Source organism: Medicago truncatula, chromosome 6 (genome assembly GCF_003473485.1).
Source record: "Medicago truncatula cultivar Jemalong A17 chromosome 6, MtrunA17r5.0-ANR, whole genome shotgun sequence".
Classification (NCBI taxonomy): domain Eukaryota; kingdom Viridiplantae; phylum Streptophyta; class Magnoliopsida; order Fabales; family Fabaceae; genus Medicago; species Medicago truncatula.
The window spans coordinates 8000505-8017889 of record NC_053047.1 but is presented as its reverse complement, the minus strand read 5'-3'; the positions used below and the strand labels follow the sequence as shown (position 1 = coordinate 8017889).

Below are 17385 nucleotides of genomic sequence, written 5' to 3'. Positions count from 1 at the left end.
ATACATACTTAGCAATACACAAGGAATAAGTAAAAAAATAAAAAATACACAATGACACACAAACCCAAATGCGCTTGCTTTGCTGATATGGTTTGAATCTTTACCAGCTTAACAAGAAGTCTTGGGATCTAAGCTATGTATTATTGTTTAAACCATCGTAGCGTACTTTGTTATTTGTTGTGATCTTATATGTTTTGAAAAATCAGTCTTCACAATTGTACGCGGATGATACTTTATTTGCATAATAATAATAATAATGCGTATCATTGATAGAGTTCAAAGGGTAATCGTGGGGTCAAAACAACTTGCAATGGAGTTAACTTAGGTAAAGTTATTCCCAAACCTTCTCTCATATCAACAACTTCATCCATTGGCACTTCCAAATCAAACCCATGAAGAAGACATGCAAGTGTAATGAGACTATTTTGTGTAGCAAACAAAGATCCAGGACAAGCTCTTCTCCCTAATCCAAAAGGAAGGTACTCAAAATGATGACTTTCATGATCAATTTCTCCATTCTCATTAATAAACCTTTCAGGTAAAAACTTTTCAGGCTCTGACCAAATACTTGGATCTCTATGTAATTTCCATACATTGAAAAATACACGTGTTCCTTTTGGTACATAATAGCCTTGAATGTTACAATCTTCTGTGGCTTCATGGGGTGCTAGTAGTGGAGCTGCTGGGTATAACCTCAAAGTTTCTTTTAAAATTGCTTGCAAATAAACCAAGTTTTTTATGTCCGACGATTCTACCCTTCTGCCCTTACCTATATGATGGTCTATCTCCTCTTGTGCACGTTTTAAAACATTCCTATTATTCAACAATAAGGCTACGATCCATGTCAATGTTGTGGATGTTGAGTCTGACCCAGCTAACATAAGATCCTGAATAAAGTAAAATGTTGATTTGTTATTAGTTGCAAACCCTAATAATAATAATAATAATAACTTAGAGTTGAAAGGATCATGCATAGCAATGTCATATCTTCTAATTCGTTATGTTTACGAGGATTGGTTTTCTTGAACTGAGTTAGGTTTATATATGTCTCCATTTGTTTTCTTAAATAAATTTCTAGCTTGTAAAAAAAGATATTAATAATTGTTGTAATCTATCTACATTTGTGAATTTTAAATAAATTTGAAACTCTGGGAAGAGTTTTGTCGTCCAAGTCTTATCCGACTCTCTACGATTGCACCTATTTTATTTGGCTGTACCTTTTATGAGTTTAATTTTAATGACTCCATGATTCATTAAAAGAAATTATTTAAAATATTCATATTATGAGAAAATGCACACCGTAATATTTGCTTTGATAATAGTATCACGGTTATGACCATAAACACGATCATCTTCAATCACAGAGAGCATCACATCAATGAAATCATGTTTCTCATTTGAATTATTAACAATATGTTCTTCAATCCAGCTTCCAACAAGTGTTTCCAAATCTTTACCAACTCTTTTCATAGATTTAAGCACTTGTCCTTCAAAACCAAACCAACCAATAATTGGAATCAAGTCCTTAGGAACAAAATCACCAGCAATAAGCATAAATTCTCTTATAAGATTCACAATATTACCATGTGCTTCTACATCTTCCACATTCAAATTCTCAAAATACCTTTTCCCACCAATCATCTTTGTGATTGTATTAAATGATAACCTTTTCAACCATTCACTAATTACAACCTTAACATTGTTGTTTCCCTTAACATAAAATGAAAGATCCTTAATCCAAGTATGAATCTCCGATTCATAAACATGCCTCAATGATTCGAGGCGGCGAGACGAAAGTAATTCAACCATGGTTATTTTCTTTAGCTTTGAAAAATATGGGCCAGAAGGTGCAAAACTAAATCCAGCATAGTTATAACCTAGGTGAATTCCATGACTTGACTTTGGTCTTGAGGCTAAGATTTTGTCATTTGTGGTGAAACATTCTTTGATTGCTTCTTTGTTGGAAATAATAAGTGCAGGGTATGCTCCTAAACGGATTTGGAAGACAGGACCATATTTGTCAGAAAATGAAGCAAAGATTCTTGCAAGAGGGATTTGTTTTCCTAGTAGATGGAGGTGACCTATTAAAGGTAATGCAAATAATGGTTCTGGTGGTTTCATACCCTTGAATTTGTTACTAGGTTTTTTGATCTTCCATATGTTGTATATAAGCACTAAAAGTATAGCTAGTACTATATTTATTGGCTGTGAAAGGAAAATATCCATTTTTGAGGGAGTATAGATGTTTCGCATGATTTTTGACAAGAGAGCTATCATGGTGTTCTTATAGTGGGTAATTTGAAAAATTAATGCATTGAAATGGAGTGCAAGACATGTGAATAATAGTGGTTAATTTGAACCAAATGACTAGCATATTTTGTTTTTCTTTTTTTGATAAAGACAATTTGTGTAGGGAAAATGCTGCACCACACATATGTGGAAAACACTTGGGCGACATTGGGGTGTCAATGTTATGTGACATTTGTCAACCACAATGTCACATGTGTACAAAATAAAAATCATGGCTTTCTTCTGTCTCACTTACAAGGAATTTTTGTCATTTTATACACTTGTAACATTGTAATTGGCCAATATCACATGACATTGGCACCTCAATGTCACCCAAATGTTTTCCACATATGTGTAGTGCAGCATTTTCAGTACACAAATTGTGTCTTTACCCAAAAAAGAAAAACAAAATATATGTTAGTCATTTGGTTCAAGTTATTTATTTGTCAAGGAGCTCGATATTATTTCAAAAACCAATAATTTAGTTATTCACATAGAGATTAATCATTGTCAACACATCAAATTTCTATCTTTAGTGAAATTTGATATCTAGCTCAAGAGAACCATGCATTGAACCTATTTTGTTGAAAACATTTAGAACAAAGATTGTGTTGCACAAATTTCATCTGAAAATTTATATTTTAAGTTTATATATCAAAATATCTTATAAAAAAAGAAGTTTAATATATCAAAGTAAATATTGAATAAATAAATTTTTCTTAACTTAATAGGTATAGTTCAATTGGTTAGACAATGTTGAGTTTGTAGGTGGATGATGGTGGTTTGATCTATACATAACTCATTTTTTAAAAGGGACAAAGAGCTATAAATTGTGATATAAGTATATCATACATGGAGATTGTCAAATTAAAATCTGAAGCTTACAGGGATATTATAGATATTATAAAGTCATGGTTTCCTACCAAATTAAAACCGAAAATCATATCATCTGCCACTACCTAAATACACGAGTTTACATAGATACCTCCCTTTAGTCAAATAAAATTGATGTATTTGGTTCAGATACATAAAACAGAGAGTATAGCGTGATGTCTCAAGTTTTAGCAAAGGATATTACCGATGGATAAATACAAGATTCTGATTTCTGACAGCAAATGTATCACGAGGCATATCAGTTAGATTATTGACAACGTGTTAAACATATTACGGTGATGCATTTTGCAGAAATTTTCAAACTCCACTCCAAAGTCAAGATTGTACTGATAGGTGCGCAAGTGCACGGAAATATCCGTTTCAGTATAAAAGATGTCGAATCCCACAGGGACCAACGTCAAGTACCGTTATCTATTATCACGTCGTTTATCTAAGGCGATACAAATTAATTTGGTTGCAAAATTTGAAAAATAACTTGTTTTTAATTACTTTAAATGACGAGAGTCCGGAATATAATTTGTGTCAACCATGAGTGCTTGTTAAGTTATATTTTATTATTGTAACAGGACAATATTTTCGCACGTAAAAAGAATTAAATTAAAGTGGTCGCCAACTTTCGTGTGTAGGACACCGAATTTTGACTTTGTAATCTATTCGACCGCTTTCGCGTGTACGCCTTACAACTTCAAAACTTCGTTTGAAAACTAATCAATTTACACGCCGAAAATTTATTTTTAATAGAAATTATAATTTAAAGGTACCGTCGGCTTCATTTTGGTTTTGAGGCTAAGATTTTGTCATTTGTGGTGAAACATTGTTTGATTGCATTTTGGTTGGAAATAATAAGTGCAGGGCATGCTCCTAAACGGATTTGGAAGATAGGACCATATTTGTCAGAAAATGAAGCAAAGTTTCTTGCAAGAGAGATTTATTTTCCTAGTAGATGGAGCTGACCTATTAATGGTAATGCAAATAATGGTTCTGGTGGTTTCATACCCTTGAATTTGTTACTAGGTTTTTTGATCTTCCATATGTTGTATAGAAGTACTAAAAGTATTGCTAGTACTGTATTTATTGGTTGCGAAAGGAAAATATCCATTTTTGAGGGAGTATAGATGTTTCGCATGATTTTTGATAAGAGAGCTATCATGGTGTTCTTATAGTGGTTAATTTGAAAAATTAATGCATTGAAATGGAGTGCAAGACATGTGAATAATAGAAATGAAAAGAAATGTTACGTTGACTTTATTTTTTTTATGTCCTACATAGCATCGTATCATATTTATATACATTCTGTGTTAACTAATCGCCCTAAAACAACCTCTTTAGATTGGCCTGATAGTGGTTGCTTAAAACTTTGGAGAATTTTCTTCTCAAAATCTTAAGTTCGATTCTTTCGAGTTAGATAAACTACTTTGATTTTTAAAAAAAAAAAAAAACTAATTGCCCCAAAAAAAACTCATAGGTAGCAAAAGGCCATACACTTGAGCAAATGTAAGAAGATTGTTCAATATAAACACTTAAGAAATGCTCATAAATACCTAAAACATGTTAAACGGTAGTTAATTGTCATTTGAGTATTTTTTAATCAATCGATTTAAAAAGTATCCGAAAAACAATTACCAAATCGCCAACTGTTCAATCTTTCTCTAGCCCTACCAAAAAACACTCGACCACATCATGCAAATTGCAGACAAATAATATTTCTAAAAAGGTCAACTGCGGAATTAATGGAGGGGATTTTGCTGGTGTTACAAAATGCACACTCAAGAGATGGGAAGTAATCCAAAATTAATAGTAGTCAAACGGCAGCGAAGAGTAATGTGGGAATTTTGAGCTGTAACCGCAATAGACAACTAATTTTGAGTTGTATTCTGCACAATAACATTCATTCAGAAGTTGGTAGTTTAAGAGGAGGGCAATCGTTATGAGCATCAAGTGGGAGTCTCAATCATCCTCCGTTTTGTCACAAGAGTATGTTTCATTTCTTTTGTATTATGTCTTTTTGTTATCATGAGTAATTAAAAATTCATTGATTAGAATTCTAAAATGAATTTCTATTTATTTGTTGAATGCAAGTCTTTTATTTAGTTATGATATTAGCTATGTTTAATTTTCAGATGTTTCGTACTTTTTATTGCCTTCACGCACCAGGAAGTGCGACATACCTAGCATGTGTGATTTAACCATAGAATAGAGTTGGAAGCTTATGACTAGCTCTAGTATGAACCATTGCATGTGATCTTTACCCTAATTTCTTTAATCAATTAGAGAAAATTAGGGTATGTGGTTAACTTCTACGCTTCATGTTTGAAATTTGTTCATTTAAATAACCATTAAGGAATTTCAAACATGACTCTTTTGAATTACATGTGAAAGTCTAAGTCTCCACTTTAATAACGATATCAACGTGTACATAAACCTAAAGAAGTGACGACTATTTATCGTATTGTAGATATGACTTTTTAGGTGATGAGGAACAACATGATTTCCGATTGAATTAAATTTAAGAGAGGAAGCAACGTATATGACCATACCAACTAATAATAGCAAGATAGAAGTTTTTTGTGCGCTTGTGACCACACCTATATGGAAAAAACTTGGCGACATTGGGGTGTCAATGTTATGTGGCATTTGCCAACTACAATATCACACGTGTACAAAATAAAAATCATGGCTTTCTTCTCTCTCACTTACAAGAAATTTTTGTCTTTTTGTACACTTGTAACATTGTAGTTGGCCAATATCACATGACATTGGCACTTCAATGTCACCCAAGTGTTTTCCACATATGTGGTGCAACATTTTCCGTACACAAATTGTCTCTTTACCAAAAAAAGAAAAACAAAATATGTTAGTCATTTGGTTCAAGTTATTTATTTGTCAAGGAGCTCGATATTATTTCAAAATCCAATAATTTGGTTTCACATAGAGATTAGTCATTGTCAACACATTTTATGGTCTTCCATTCCCGACACATCAAATTTATATGATCTTTAGTGAAATTTGATATCTAGCTCAAGAGAACCATGCATTGAACCTTTTTTGTTGAAAACATTTAGAACAAAGATTGTGTTGCACAAATTTCATCTGATAATAGATAAAAATACACTATTTGACTCAATAAATTAAAATAAAAATTTATTTAAAATGACTCTAAATTAAATACTAAACTAATAAAAATAGACCAAAAACTTATTTAAATATGACTATAAAAATAGTGTATGACTGACTGTCATCACAACCTCAAACTTAAACTGTTACTTGTCCTCAAGAAACAAACTTGTTAAATAAAAAATGACAGTAACAGCTTACCAACCAATGGTAACCTTAAAGTTTATCTCCCTACTAGCCATATGATGAGTCAGTTTGACTTGCTTGCATCCATCATTCACAACTCCACGCAAAAATTTGATAAGGGTTTCACAAAGTCGACATGCAAGTCTACATATTACCATATGCTTGAAAAGTTTCTAAACGTCAATCAAAATCAATGTCAATACACACTTTGAATAAGTAGGCACTCCTACGGACAATATTTGGATAACTAGGCTACACAAAATTTGAGTTAGGCACTCCTACAAATTTGAAACACGGATTATTCCCTCATTTACCCTTGAAACAACAATTGTAAAAGTACTAGAGAACATTTATAACTATCGGGAAATCAAGTTTGAAATCACTCAGATTTTTCATTTTTTGTCCCCTTTGCTATTCATTCTATTTTTGTTTTTGAATACACCATTTTTATGTGTATTTTTTTTTTTTGTATGCTTTGTTCTTTGTTCTCTAGTACCCCGACCCCAAACTTAGTTGGTTGAAAATTTTGAAAGCAACCCCAAACTTATTGTTTAGCAACACCCTACATAGCCTAACTCAAATATAACATTTTGGGTTATTTTCTAAAAGTCTCTAGGCTTAAGATTTAGTTTGTCACCGAACAAAGGATCTAAACCGACCGGCTCAAATTGGCTTTCAAAAAGGATATATTTCAATTAAACTAAGGGTAGGCTTCAAAAGGCTTACAACACCAACCACTTTTGTCTCAGTGTGAATATGACAAAGATCAATCAACAGTAAAGAAACAATGAAAGTTCTAGAAATGTAGTTGCACGGAACACTCTATATAAGTAAATTGAAAAATAACATTCAGCCATGAGCCTTACAGTGTTAGATTTCTGGTATTTGTGGCTACCTATCACATATGCGGTACACTTCGCCTTTGAAATATCAAGTCACTCCTTATAAAATTTGATGTCATCATTGATGAAACAAACTGTTATCAAACTGGAAAATATCAAGAAACAAGAAAATTCATTAATAGTAAACAAACAAACAATTAAAGTTACAATAAAAGAGAATCAAACTGAGAACTGACACAACTGACATCTGACAAATACAAGTTATTAAAAAAAAAAAATTGATGTGGACTTTTGATTTTTTTTTCTCTTTTTTTTTGGTCCATCATTTCACTTTTTTTTTTTGTTGCATTTTTTACTGAATAAAAATACCTGAAAAATAAACAAAATTAGAAAAATAATGGAAGCTTGACGCCTCAACCAATGTTAGGGTGGCAAATACGTCATTTAGTTTTAACGGAGGAAGATTGTTATGGTATGCCAAACATAAATATTAAAAATAAACAAATTGAAACAAAATGACGTTTTAACATTGGAAGGAATTTATGAGTCACAAGTAATGAGAAACATATCACAGGCTTCTCAGCCTAGAGGAAAATTCAAAGGATACTTTGGAAGAAGAAAGGGATGAAGTGCTCAACGTTTTGTTTGAAGAAGCAAGTGATTAATGATAGTATGCTGTTGGAATGTTAGAGGATGATTGGGGCGAGGGTGTCGGTAAGGAAGGTTAGAGAATGCTTGAGTCGGATTGATAGAGTCACTGTTCCACAAATCGAGTGTTAACACGTAAACTCGTCCGAGTTTACGTTTTTAGGTGGCAAAAACGTGTTAAGTCGGAGGTAAACTCGGTTTTTGGTGAAATCGGAAAGTTTGACCGAGTTAACACGTGTTAAACTCGGTAAACTCGTGTAAACTCGGAGTAAACTCGTCCGAGTTTACCTTTGAATTTTTTTTATTTTTTTATTTTTGGTTTTTTTTTTTTGTCTCATTTTCTTTCAAAATCCAAATTATTTTTTTAATCCCAAGGTGTTGAAATGTTGCCTTTACGGTTAACATAACTCGGTTTTTTCATGCTTGTTATGTACAGAAGCTACGCCAATGCGTGAGAATGACATACATTGAATTTTAGGGAATGCATTCAGAAGCTTGTTATTATTGATTGTTTTGAAATCATTCAAATATATTACTTGTAATTTTAAATACGAGTTTACGATTCGAGTTTACATAGCTAAAACGAGTTGAGGTAAACTCTCAAGTTGTAAAACTTTGTCATAGAGTCTTGATTTCCCATCAATGGCTACTAGAATTGGGGGACTCAAGTGTTTGGGAGTTGAATAGAGATTTATCGGATCATATCCCAATTGTAAATCGTTATTATTACCATGATTGGGGTCTTGAGAAATTCCGTCTCATAATTATTGGCTTGCTAATAAAGAATTTAATTATGTTATTGAAAGAAGTTTGAGAAATGGTCCCTCGGAAGGGTGGATGGGAATTTTGATAAAAGAGAGAATAAATAGGAGTATGGTGAGGTAGAGGACAAGATCATGGGGCTTAAATTAGATATTGCGACATCCAATGTGAAGTGTGAAGTTGTATGCCTATCAGGAACCGAAGTTGAAGCCTGTTGAAGATCTGGAAATAGGGTCAACGGTGGTGCGAATGGTGATTCTCATCGCACCACCACTCATGTAGTCTACATTGGAAAAAATATGCTTTAAACTTAAGCGGGGAGATGCGTCCGTAGAAAGGTTAGATGTAGAGAGGCCAAGAGAAATTTTCTGGAGAGAGGAGTCATTAAAAGTTTTATATCTAACACGAAGCTTTGGCGATTTTGCTGGACAACTCTAATTTTACAAGTTTTTGTTTCAAACTTTGTCCCTCTTCTTTTGTTATAATAATGTATGTACTAGATATATTTATTTAATAAACTTCTTCAATGTTCAGATATTGTTTTTCATGTGGTTTTGAGATTTTCCATTAAGCATCAACTTTGGATTTTCTCGTCCCTTCTCTTATTGTTAGTTCTTTCCATATTTCAATTTGTATGATAATAGCTTTCTGTTTTGAACCATTATCGATTTGAAATGGGAAAAAGAGTTAAACCATCAACATGTGAAACTACCAGCAAAGAAGAATGGGGAATAAAAGAGGTTCTGCATAATAGTATATTACTAGGAGGAAGCCCGTCGTTGCAGGGGTTTGATTATAATACACATTAAAAATATTTTAGTCAACTAATTAATAATTCACATAAATATTTCCCTCAAAATAAAAATAATTCACATAAATATATAATATGGTGACCGATAGAAATAATTTCACAATATTAGGTTGAAACATTTGAAAAATTGTTATCAATTGAAAAGATAGATTATTTTTTAATATAATAGAAGTGACAAAAAATTATATAGAAACATATAATTAATAAATGTTGATATTTGTAAATTAAGGGATTAAAATGAAATGGGGAAAAATAAGTTGAGGCAGGGTTGTTTTAAAACCCATGATCTAAACCACATGTTAGTGTTTCCATCTTCAATCTTGAAAGTAAACCTCACTGCATAGGTTCAAGACTTTGAGAATAGCTTTTCAAGTATGAGATCGAGTTAGAGCCTTTTCCATGAATAAGTCTACCTCCAAATAAATATTTGAAAAACGAGACATCCAAAACATATCTTCTAATAAATAGAATTAATTAATTTTATTAAAAAAGATAAGAGTAATTGAAAAATCGTACCTATAAAATATCAAGAAGAGTTAAATAGGAACAAAAAATTCACTCTAAAAAGACACTTAAAAAAGAACGGAGGGAGTACTCAACAAAAAAGTTATCAAGAACAGGCTCCATAACATGATCATAGCTAAAAGTGATAGAAACATATATCTTCTTAAAAACCTTTTCAAGGGGTGGAAAGAAGGAAGTTAATGGAAGGCCAACCGAGAACATTTACGATCATGTTAATCTACATAAGCACATTGAAAAGGAGACCAAACCAAACAAAGAGTCAAAGTTTAAAAAAAAGGAAGGATCTCTTAACTAATGATAGGAAGACATATTTGTTAAAGTTTTGCTAGCATTCATTCCATCCAATAAACAAAAGGTCCCCTGGCTCCTTAAAACATCCTACACTGAGTATTGAAAACTCTAAGTAAACTTCAATAGAGAATAGACAAAACTGAGTATTGAAATTATGATTCCAATTTGAAAACTTCAAATAATCTTTGCAAGTTAGCATAAAAATTCAACTATATATATTCATAAAATTAACTACAAAACATATATAGTTGGTGAAACTCCAATATGAAACCGAATTGGTGAAAATTTAAACAAAAGGTCTCCTGGATCCTTAAATCAAAATTGTTACTACTCTTATATCGATCTTCGTCCTTGATATGGATGTGGTGTGGATAGGTAGTACTCGACCACAAATTCATGGGCTCTCGATAGTGAATATGCATATCCCAGAAAATAAAAGAGATTGGTAAAATCCTAGGAAACAAAGGAGATTTAAAAGAAGTTGTTAAAAGAGATTAGAAGTGGTCAAAACCAAAGGAAACAAAAGCACCATCACCGATTCCTTGGATGATATGATAATATGAGTCTTGGTTGGATCAATTCAATTCAAATGAGAAGGAATAAATAGAGAGAGAGAGAGAGAGCAAAGATCAAAGAGAAAGATTATAGAATAATGGAATGAAAGAACACAAACCATGAGGCGACAGTGACTGGAGCCGAAGGAGATAACAATGGAGAAGCTTGCGCAGAGGAAGAAGACTGAACAGTTTGGCCTATGAGAGAACAATAATATAAAAATTGTGTGAGAGAGAGAGAGAGCATTCAAGAAGATGAATGAAGATCAATTGAGAGAGAAGGTATGAGATATGTGCAGAGATAGAAGTTGTATGTTATTTTTTCCTTGGAAATTGAAGAGAATGAGATAGTGCATTTTCAATGAGATAGTGTGTTTCCAATGAGTTTTGGAAGCATATGATGTTAAAAGTTTGTCATTTACAATGCAATTAGGTGAGATAAAGGAAACATATGAATTTGTGCATGGGAAATATAACATCATTTAATGCAAGATAAGGTTGCATTAATGCAATTAGGTGGGATGAAGGAAGCATATGAATTTATGCGTGGGTAATATAACATCATTTAATGCAAGATAAGGTTGCATTAATACAATTAAGTGGGATGAAGAAAACATATTAATTTGTGAATGGGAAATATAACATCATTTAATGCAAGATAAGATACATGTAAAGACTTAACCCTAAAGGATTATTGGGGGAACATTTAAAATTCAAATTTGTACTCTAATGTGTGATAGTTAGTTGGAACAATAATATAAGTAATTAAGGCAAAATTGGCACACAAAAAATAGGGTAGGGTTAGGAAATAAGGTTTGCAATGTTAAGATGGATTATATAATAAGGATAAGGACAAGGATAAGGATAAGGATACGTAGGGGTCAATGTTCGAATCCCGAACATCCCACTTCTCTACATTTAAATGTTTGAGCTTTAGTCACTAAGCTATTTGACACTGTTGGCAATGGAGTGCCAATTTGCACGCTAGTATACTATACTCCCTTCGTTCATGTCATAGTTTTACCATATGCATTATTAAGACTAGTGTTTATACCTTTTAGACAGGCACTTGGTGCCCGAATGACCTCTCTTCTTATTGTGCTAATAAGTATAAAATTACAAACAGTATACATCCTTTATACATAATATATATAGACAACCTACTTTGACCATATATTTTTACTAATATATAATGACAAGTAATAGTATATAAGTTCCCCTACTTTGGCTCAATGAATATTTTTAAAATATCAACTTTTTATACTTTTTTATTACAGATAACTAAAGATAGTAATATTCTAAGTTGTGCATTGACATGTGTGGAGTGATAAACTGTAACATGTATTTAGGAACAAAGGTTTGACTTAATTGAGTGATAAATTGTAACGTGTATTTTGGAACAAAGGTTTGACTTAATAGTATATAAGTTCCGATGTTTTAATTTAATATTATAGATTTGACTTAATTGAGTAAAGGGTTGACTAAATAATATTTATTTTTATTAGAAATAAATTTTAACAATTTTATATAATTTGTGTATATAACAGCATAATCGGCAAAGGCTTACTCACACCAACAAAACTTGTAAAGCTTGAAGAGATAACAATTATAATACAAGCATCATGAGATTTCAGTCTCTTTTTCTTGTCCTTATTGTTTTGTTTGCCTCAGTGGCCACAAATCAAGCCCTAAACATCAACAGACGCGTCAACGTCAGTGATCCACAAATGATTGATATTGCTAAATTTACTGTAACCGAACACAACAAGCAAGTTACTGAGGCGAAATTGAAGTTTGAGAAACTTCTCGGTGGTTTAACCGATGAGACCGTCTACATCCTCGCCATTTCTGCAAACAATGGTTCAGCTTCTAACATCTATGATTCACTTGTGTATGAGAGTCCACCAAATCACTTTAACCTCAAATACTTTCATATTCGTAACAGTTAAATTATTATATTGTATGATCATATAAAAATAAAAGTGTTCTCAATTAAATTATTAAATTGTATGATCATATAACAATAAAAGTTTAAGGTTTGTGCATCAAAATGGATTTTTTTATCTAAATATTTAATTTGATCTTATAATTATGTTTAAAATTCTTTATGGTTATTATCTTATGAAAAGTTCATGTGGATTTTATATTTGAGCGTCTGATTATTTTAGAGAGGAAATTGTAAGTATTTTTGAAATGGGGTAAAATTCAATAGGCAAATAATATCATGTTTGACTATAGACTAGTGTTTGTCAACCCTTGGCCTAGAAAATCATGAGTTTAGTATGTGTAGATGCATCAAATTTTGATCTTCATGATTTTTTACGAAACAAAAAGAAAAAACAAAAAAGATGGGGGATTAGGCTAAAACCCTTAAAGAAAAATACAGGAAAAACAAGTAAGAAAAACATAAAAGAAAAAGAAATAGAAATAAATAACAGCAACCGCCTACAAAAATGTAAACCGAGGCAAACCATGTAACACCCTATTTCTATTAAAGCGGTAAAACTCACGAATAAGACAATTATTCAAGAAATAGACGCTACATCATCATACAAAATTCAAATTCAACATGCATGAATAAAAATCTCAACAGTCGCAGCGGATATAAACCAGAATACTTCGAAGCATACATGTCATGAATCAAATAATACATCAATATAAATGAATCTCCAAATCCCAACAATGGATAAATCTCCAACATGAATGAATAATCCAAACAAAAAAAATCTAGACAACAAACAGACGCCTAGATCAGAGCCATCCTAGACTCTACAACACCGATACCGGAGATAGCTTCCGATATCCACCAAGCAACAATCAATTCACCAGAGCAACTAATCCTGCACAGCGTCTACCCATCCATACAAACAGGTAGGCGGTCAAAACCATTAGGGGTAAGTATTACATCATCATAATCCACATAACAGTTAGACATGAATAAATCAATTCAAGTTCCACATAATTGACATGAATAAAACAATTTCAGTTCCACATAATTGACATGAATAAATCAATTCATCAACAACAATCAAGAAAGGATTACTCACATTATTCTTCATTTAGCATACATAACTCAACAATACATTTCAAAGTTATAAGCAAGTAATTATCATTAGGCTTAATTACTCTTTTGGTCCCTTAACTTATTTTTTTGGTTTCGTTTTGGTACCTTAACTATTAAAAGTTTCGTTTTGGTCCCTTAACTTACTTTTTGGTTTCATTTTGGTCCCTTAACTATTAAAAGTTTCGTTTTGGTCCTTTAACTTACTTTTTGGTTTTGTTTTGGTCCCTTAACTCATCCTCTCTCAACCACTTTGGTCCTTTATGTTAGGATGAATGTATTAGAGTTAAGGGACCAAAACGAAACTTTTAATAGTTAAGGAACCAAAACGAAACCAATACGAAACCAATAAATAAATTAAGGGATCAAAAGAGTAATTAAGCCTTATCATTATCAAAGGAATCACAAAAACATATATGTACATACACGTATACAATTCTCACCTCATCACTATTACCGAAACATTTATCATCAAGTGTATAAGCACAAGTAAGCAAGATGTGCAATTAGAGCATAGATCATTTATTTACAACCATCGACAAAATCCACCAATGTAGATATACACAATCCACATAAATCACATCATTCAACAATTTCACCAATGCACAAATTCATCAAGTCACTTATTCCATTATGACATAATTCATCAACCAATCAATTCCAAATATCACAAGTATGTATTCATTAAACACATTTATCATCAACAATCATCAAGTCACTAACGGATCTCTGCAAGACCGAAGTCCATAAAACTAGATCACTAAATAATCTCTGCTAGGTGTAACACCCTATTTTATTATTTATTTAATTTAATTGAGTTTAGATGTCTTTTAATAATTTAGTCGATTTATTTTGATGATCAGTGATATTTTGTTATGTTATATGTTGGTATATATTAGTATAAAATATTTTGTTATTTGGTGTTGAAATATTATGTTATTTGATGTGGAAATATATATGTTATGTGGTGTATAAATATATTTGTTATTTGGTGTAGAAATATATATGTTATCTGATATAGAAATATATTGTTATTTTGTGTAGAAATATATATGTTATCTGGTGTAAAAATATATTTGTTATTTGGTGTTGAAATATTATGTTATTTGGTGTGGAAATATATATGTTATGTGTTGTAGAAATATATTTGTTATTTGGTGCAGAAATATATATGTTATCTGGGGTAGAAATATATATGTTATCTGGTGTAGAAATATATATGTTATCTGGTGTATAAATATATTTGTTATTTGGTGAAGAAATATATATGTTATAGAAATATATTTGTTATAGAGATATATTTGTTATAGAAATATTTTATATTATATATATATATATATATATATATATATATATATATATATATATATATATATATATATATTATGATAGAATGTTGAGACTTTGAGGGTAGATTTGCAAATAAGAGAAAATAAGTAGTTTAAGGATTTATATAAAAGGTGAGAGTTAGAATTAGAAAATAAGGATTACGTGAAACTGATTTTGGGAGAAAAAGGAGAAAGTGAGAAGTCAAGAGAAGAGAAGAATCTTGTGAGAAGAGGAGCAATCTTGTAGAGTCCGATCATCTAATTTAAGGTAAGGGTGGGACTAACTTTCTCTAATTCTAAGTTGTATAATTCTGAAATTGAGTTTAGCATGTTGTAGGTTGTAGTTATGGGAATTTGGGAATTAGGTTTTGAAGTTGTAATTGGTTGTTAATAGAGTAGAAAATCGGTTGAATTTGTGTAGAATTGATGTTCAGATCATGGGTTATTTTTAGTGCAATGTTTTATATGGTTTTGAGTGCCTTAACATGTATAGAAATGGTTAGACAAGTTTTTGGATCAAATTTGGGCATAGGGAAGTTAAAATTGGGATTTTGGGGTGAAAAGTGGGTTTTTTTGGAGTTGCTCTCTGACAGCACGTCCTGTTTCATGTTCTTGCATCTTTTTCACACGTTTCTGTTTTGAATTGACCTTTGGTATAAACATGAAAGTTGTAGATAATTGAGTTAGCTTTCTAGTGGCTTTGGTTTGACGTGAAAATGATTTTTGGTTCTTGAGATATGATGAAAATACTCCAAGAAGGTCTTAGTGAAATCTTATGAAAATTCAGCATAACCGTTTCTAAGTTAATCCAAAACTTAAGGAATAATTCCAAACCTCAAAATTAGAAGTACTATGAGTTCAACTAGGGTGTTTAAGAGTATTTAACCTATGTTGTGATGGATCTAATTTGGTTTGACGTGAATATCTTTGTTGGATAATTGGAAATACATATATTATGTGAATGTTGTTGTTGAATAATTTGAGTTACATATATTTATGTGAAAAAGGTATGATATAGAAAATAATTTTGTTATACCATTCAAGTTGTTATTATTGATAAGTGCCATAAATTAGTTAAATAACATATATATTTTAGGCACTTTAATTACTTGTTTTACAAATTATCTCATGAAAAGCTCCAAAATAATAGATTAATACCACTTTATGCTTTTTATGTTTAATACCAACCAATTATGTAGGGATTTGCTTGCCAAGAGAAAAAGATCAAAGAAAGTGAAGAAAATTAGATGTTGTCATCGTGGCTAAGCAAAGTCAAAGCCATGCCAAAGCAATGCAAGTCAGAGAGCAAAAGAAATCTGAATATGGGAGCGTGGCTAAGAAAAGTCAAAGCCATGAAGCGTGGCTAAGCGAGAGATATGCGTGGCTAGGAGAGCTAAGGCGGTTTTGGACATCCAATGCTGATGTGGCAGAAACCCAATGGGGAAGAAATCTGAGTATGGCTAAGCAAAGTGAGCGTGGCTAAGCCACGCTGCAATTTTCCAGAATTATATAAATAGCCCCAGACCTTAATCCAGATAATATCATATCATAGACCACTTGAGGGAGAGAAAAAGCAGGGGAAAACCAGAGAGAACTTAAGGAGCAAGGAGCACAAGGATTGAAGTAATCTCCAAGATCATTGAGACATCATGGCTTGCTCATTTCATCTCTTCTTTTCTCCTTGTAAGGTTACCATGACAATGTGTAGCTAAACTCTTTTTTGTTGGGATTGAATGTAATCAACTCTATTAGTATGTATTCCCTTTGATTATGATGTTGTTTGTTCTTAGTTATCTTTTGATGTTGAGGTTATTCTTGTTTTCCATTTTGATCTTATGGATTTGAATCGTGATTGAAAAATACCTTTTGAATCTAGGTTAGAATAATCTTCTATCAAATCTCTTGTTCTAGATATGGAATTAGGTTTTGGTAATCACTTTGACTATTGGAACTTAAAGCTTTTGCATCATTGAATAGTTTGGGAAATCAACTATACAACGATACAATCGACTAGTGGATCGTTTAGTAGTTTGGGAAATCAACGATTGAACGACTCAATAGAATTCATGACATCATTTGG

The 17385-nt window shown here is 31.8% G+C and overlaps 2 protein-coding genes and 1 long non-coding RNA gene across 3 annotated transcripts; 1 reads left to right on the top strand and 2 right to left on the bottom strand.

The window, feature by feature from the left end:
- Nucleotides 1–87: 87 nt before the first annotated feature.
- Nucleotides 88–2226, bottom strand: LOC25495684 (xanthotoxin 5-hydroxylase CYP82C4). The gene is made up of 2 exons (XM_013595912.3): nt 1300–2226; nt 88–887 (listed from the first exon to the last, which is right to left on the bottom strand). The coding sequence occupies exons 1-2, from the start codon at nt 2224–2226 to the stop codon at nt 264–266; spliced, it is 1551 nt and encodes a 516-aa protein (XP_013451366.3). The 3' UTR covers nt 88–263.
- A 5034-nt stretch (nt 2227–7260) lies between these two features.
- Nucleotides 7261–11358, bottom strand: LOC120580830 (uncharacterized). Its single transcript, XR_005646597.1, has 2 exons — nt 11036–11358; nt 7261–7470 (listed from the first exon to the last, which is right to left on the bottom strand). It is a non-coding gene; the product is annotated as an uncharacterized lncRNA (long non-coding RNA).
- Nucleotides 11359–12538: 1180 nt separating this feature from the next.
- LOC25495683 (cysteine proteinase inhibitor 5) lies at nt 12539–12865 on the top strand. The gene has a single exon (XM_013595911.2). The coding sequence runs from the start codon at nt 12539–12541 to the stop codon at nt 12863–12865; it is 327 nt and encodes a 108-aa protein (XP_013451365.1).
- Nucleotides 12866–17385: the final 4520 nt, after the last annotated feature.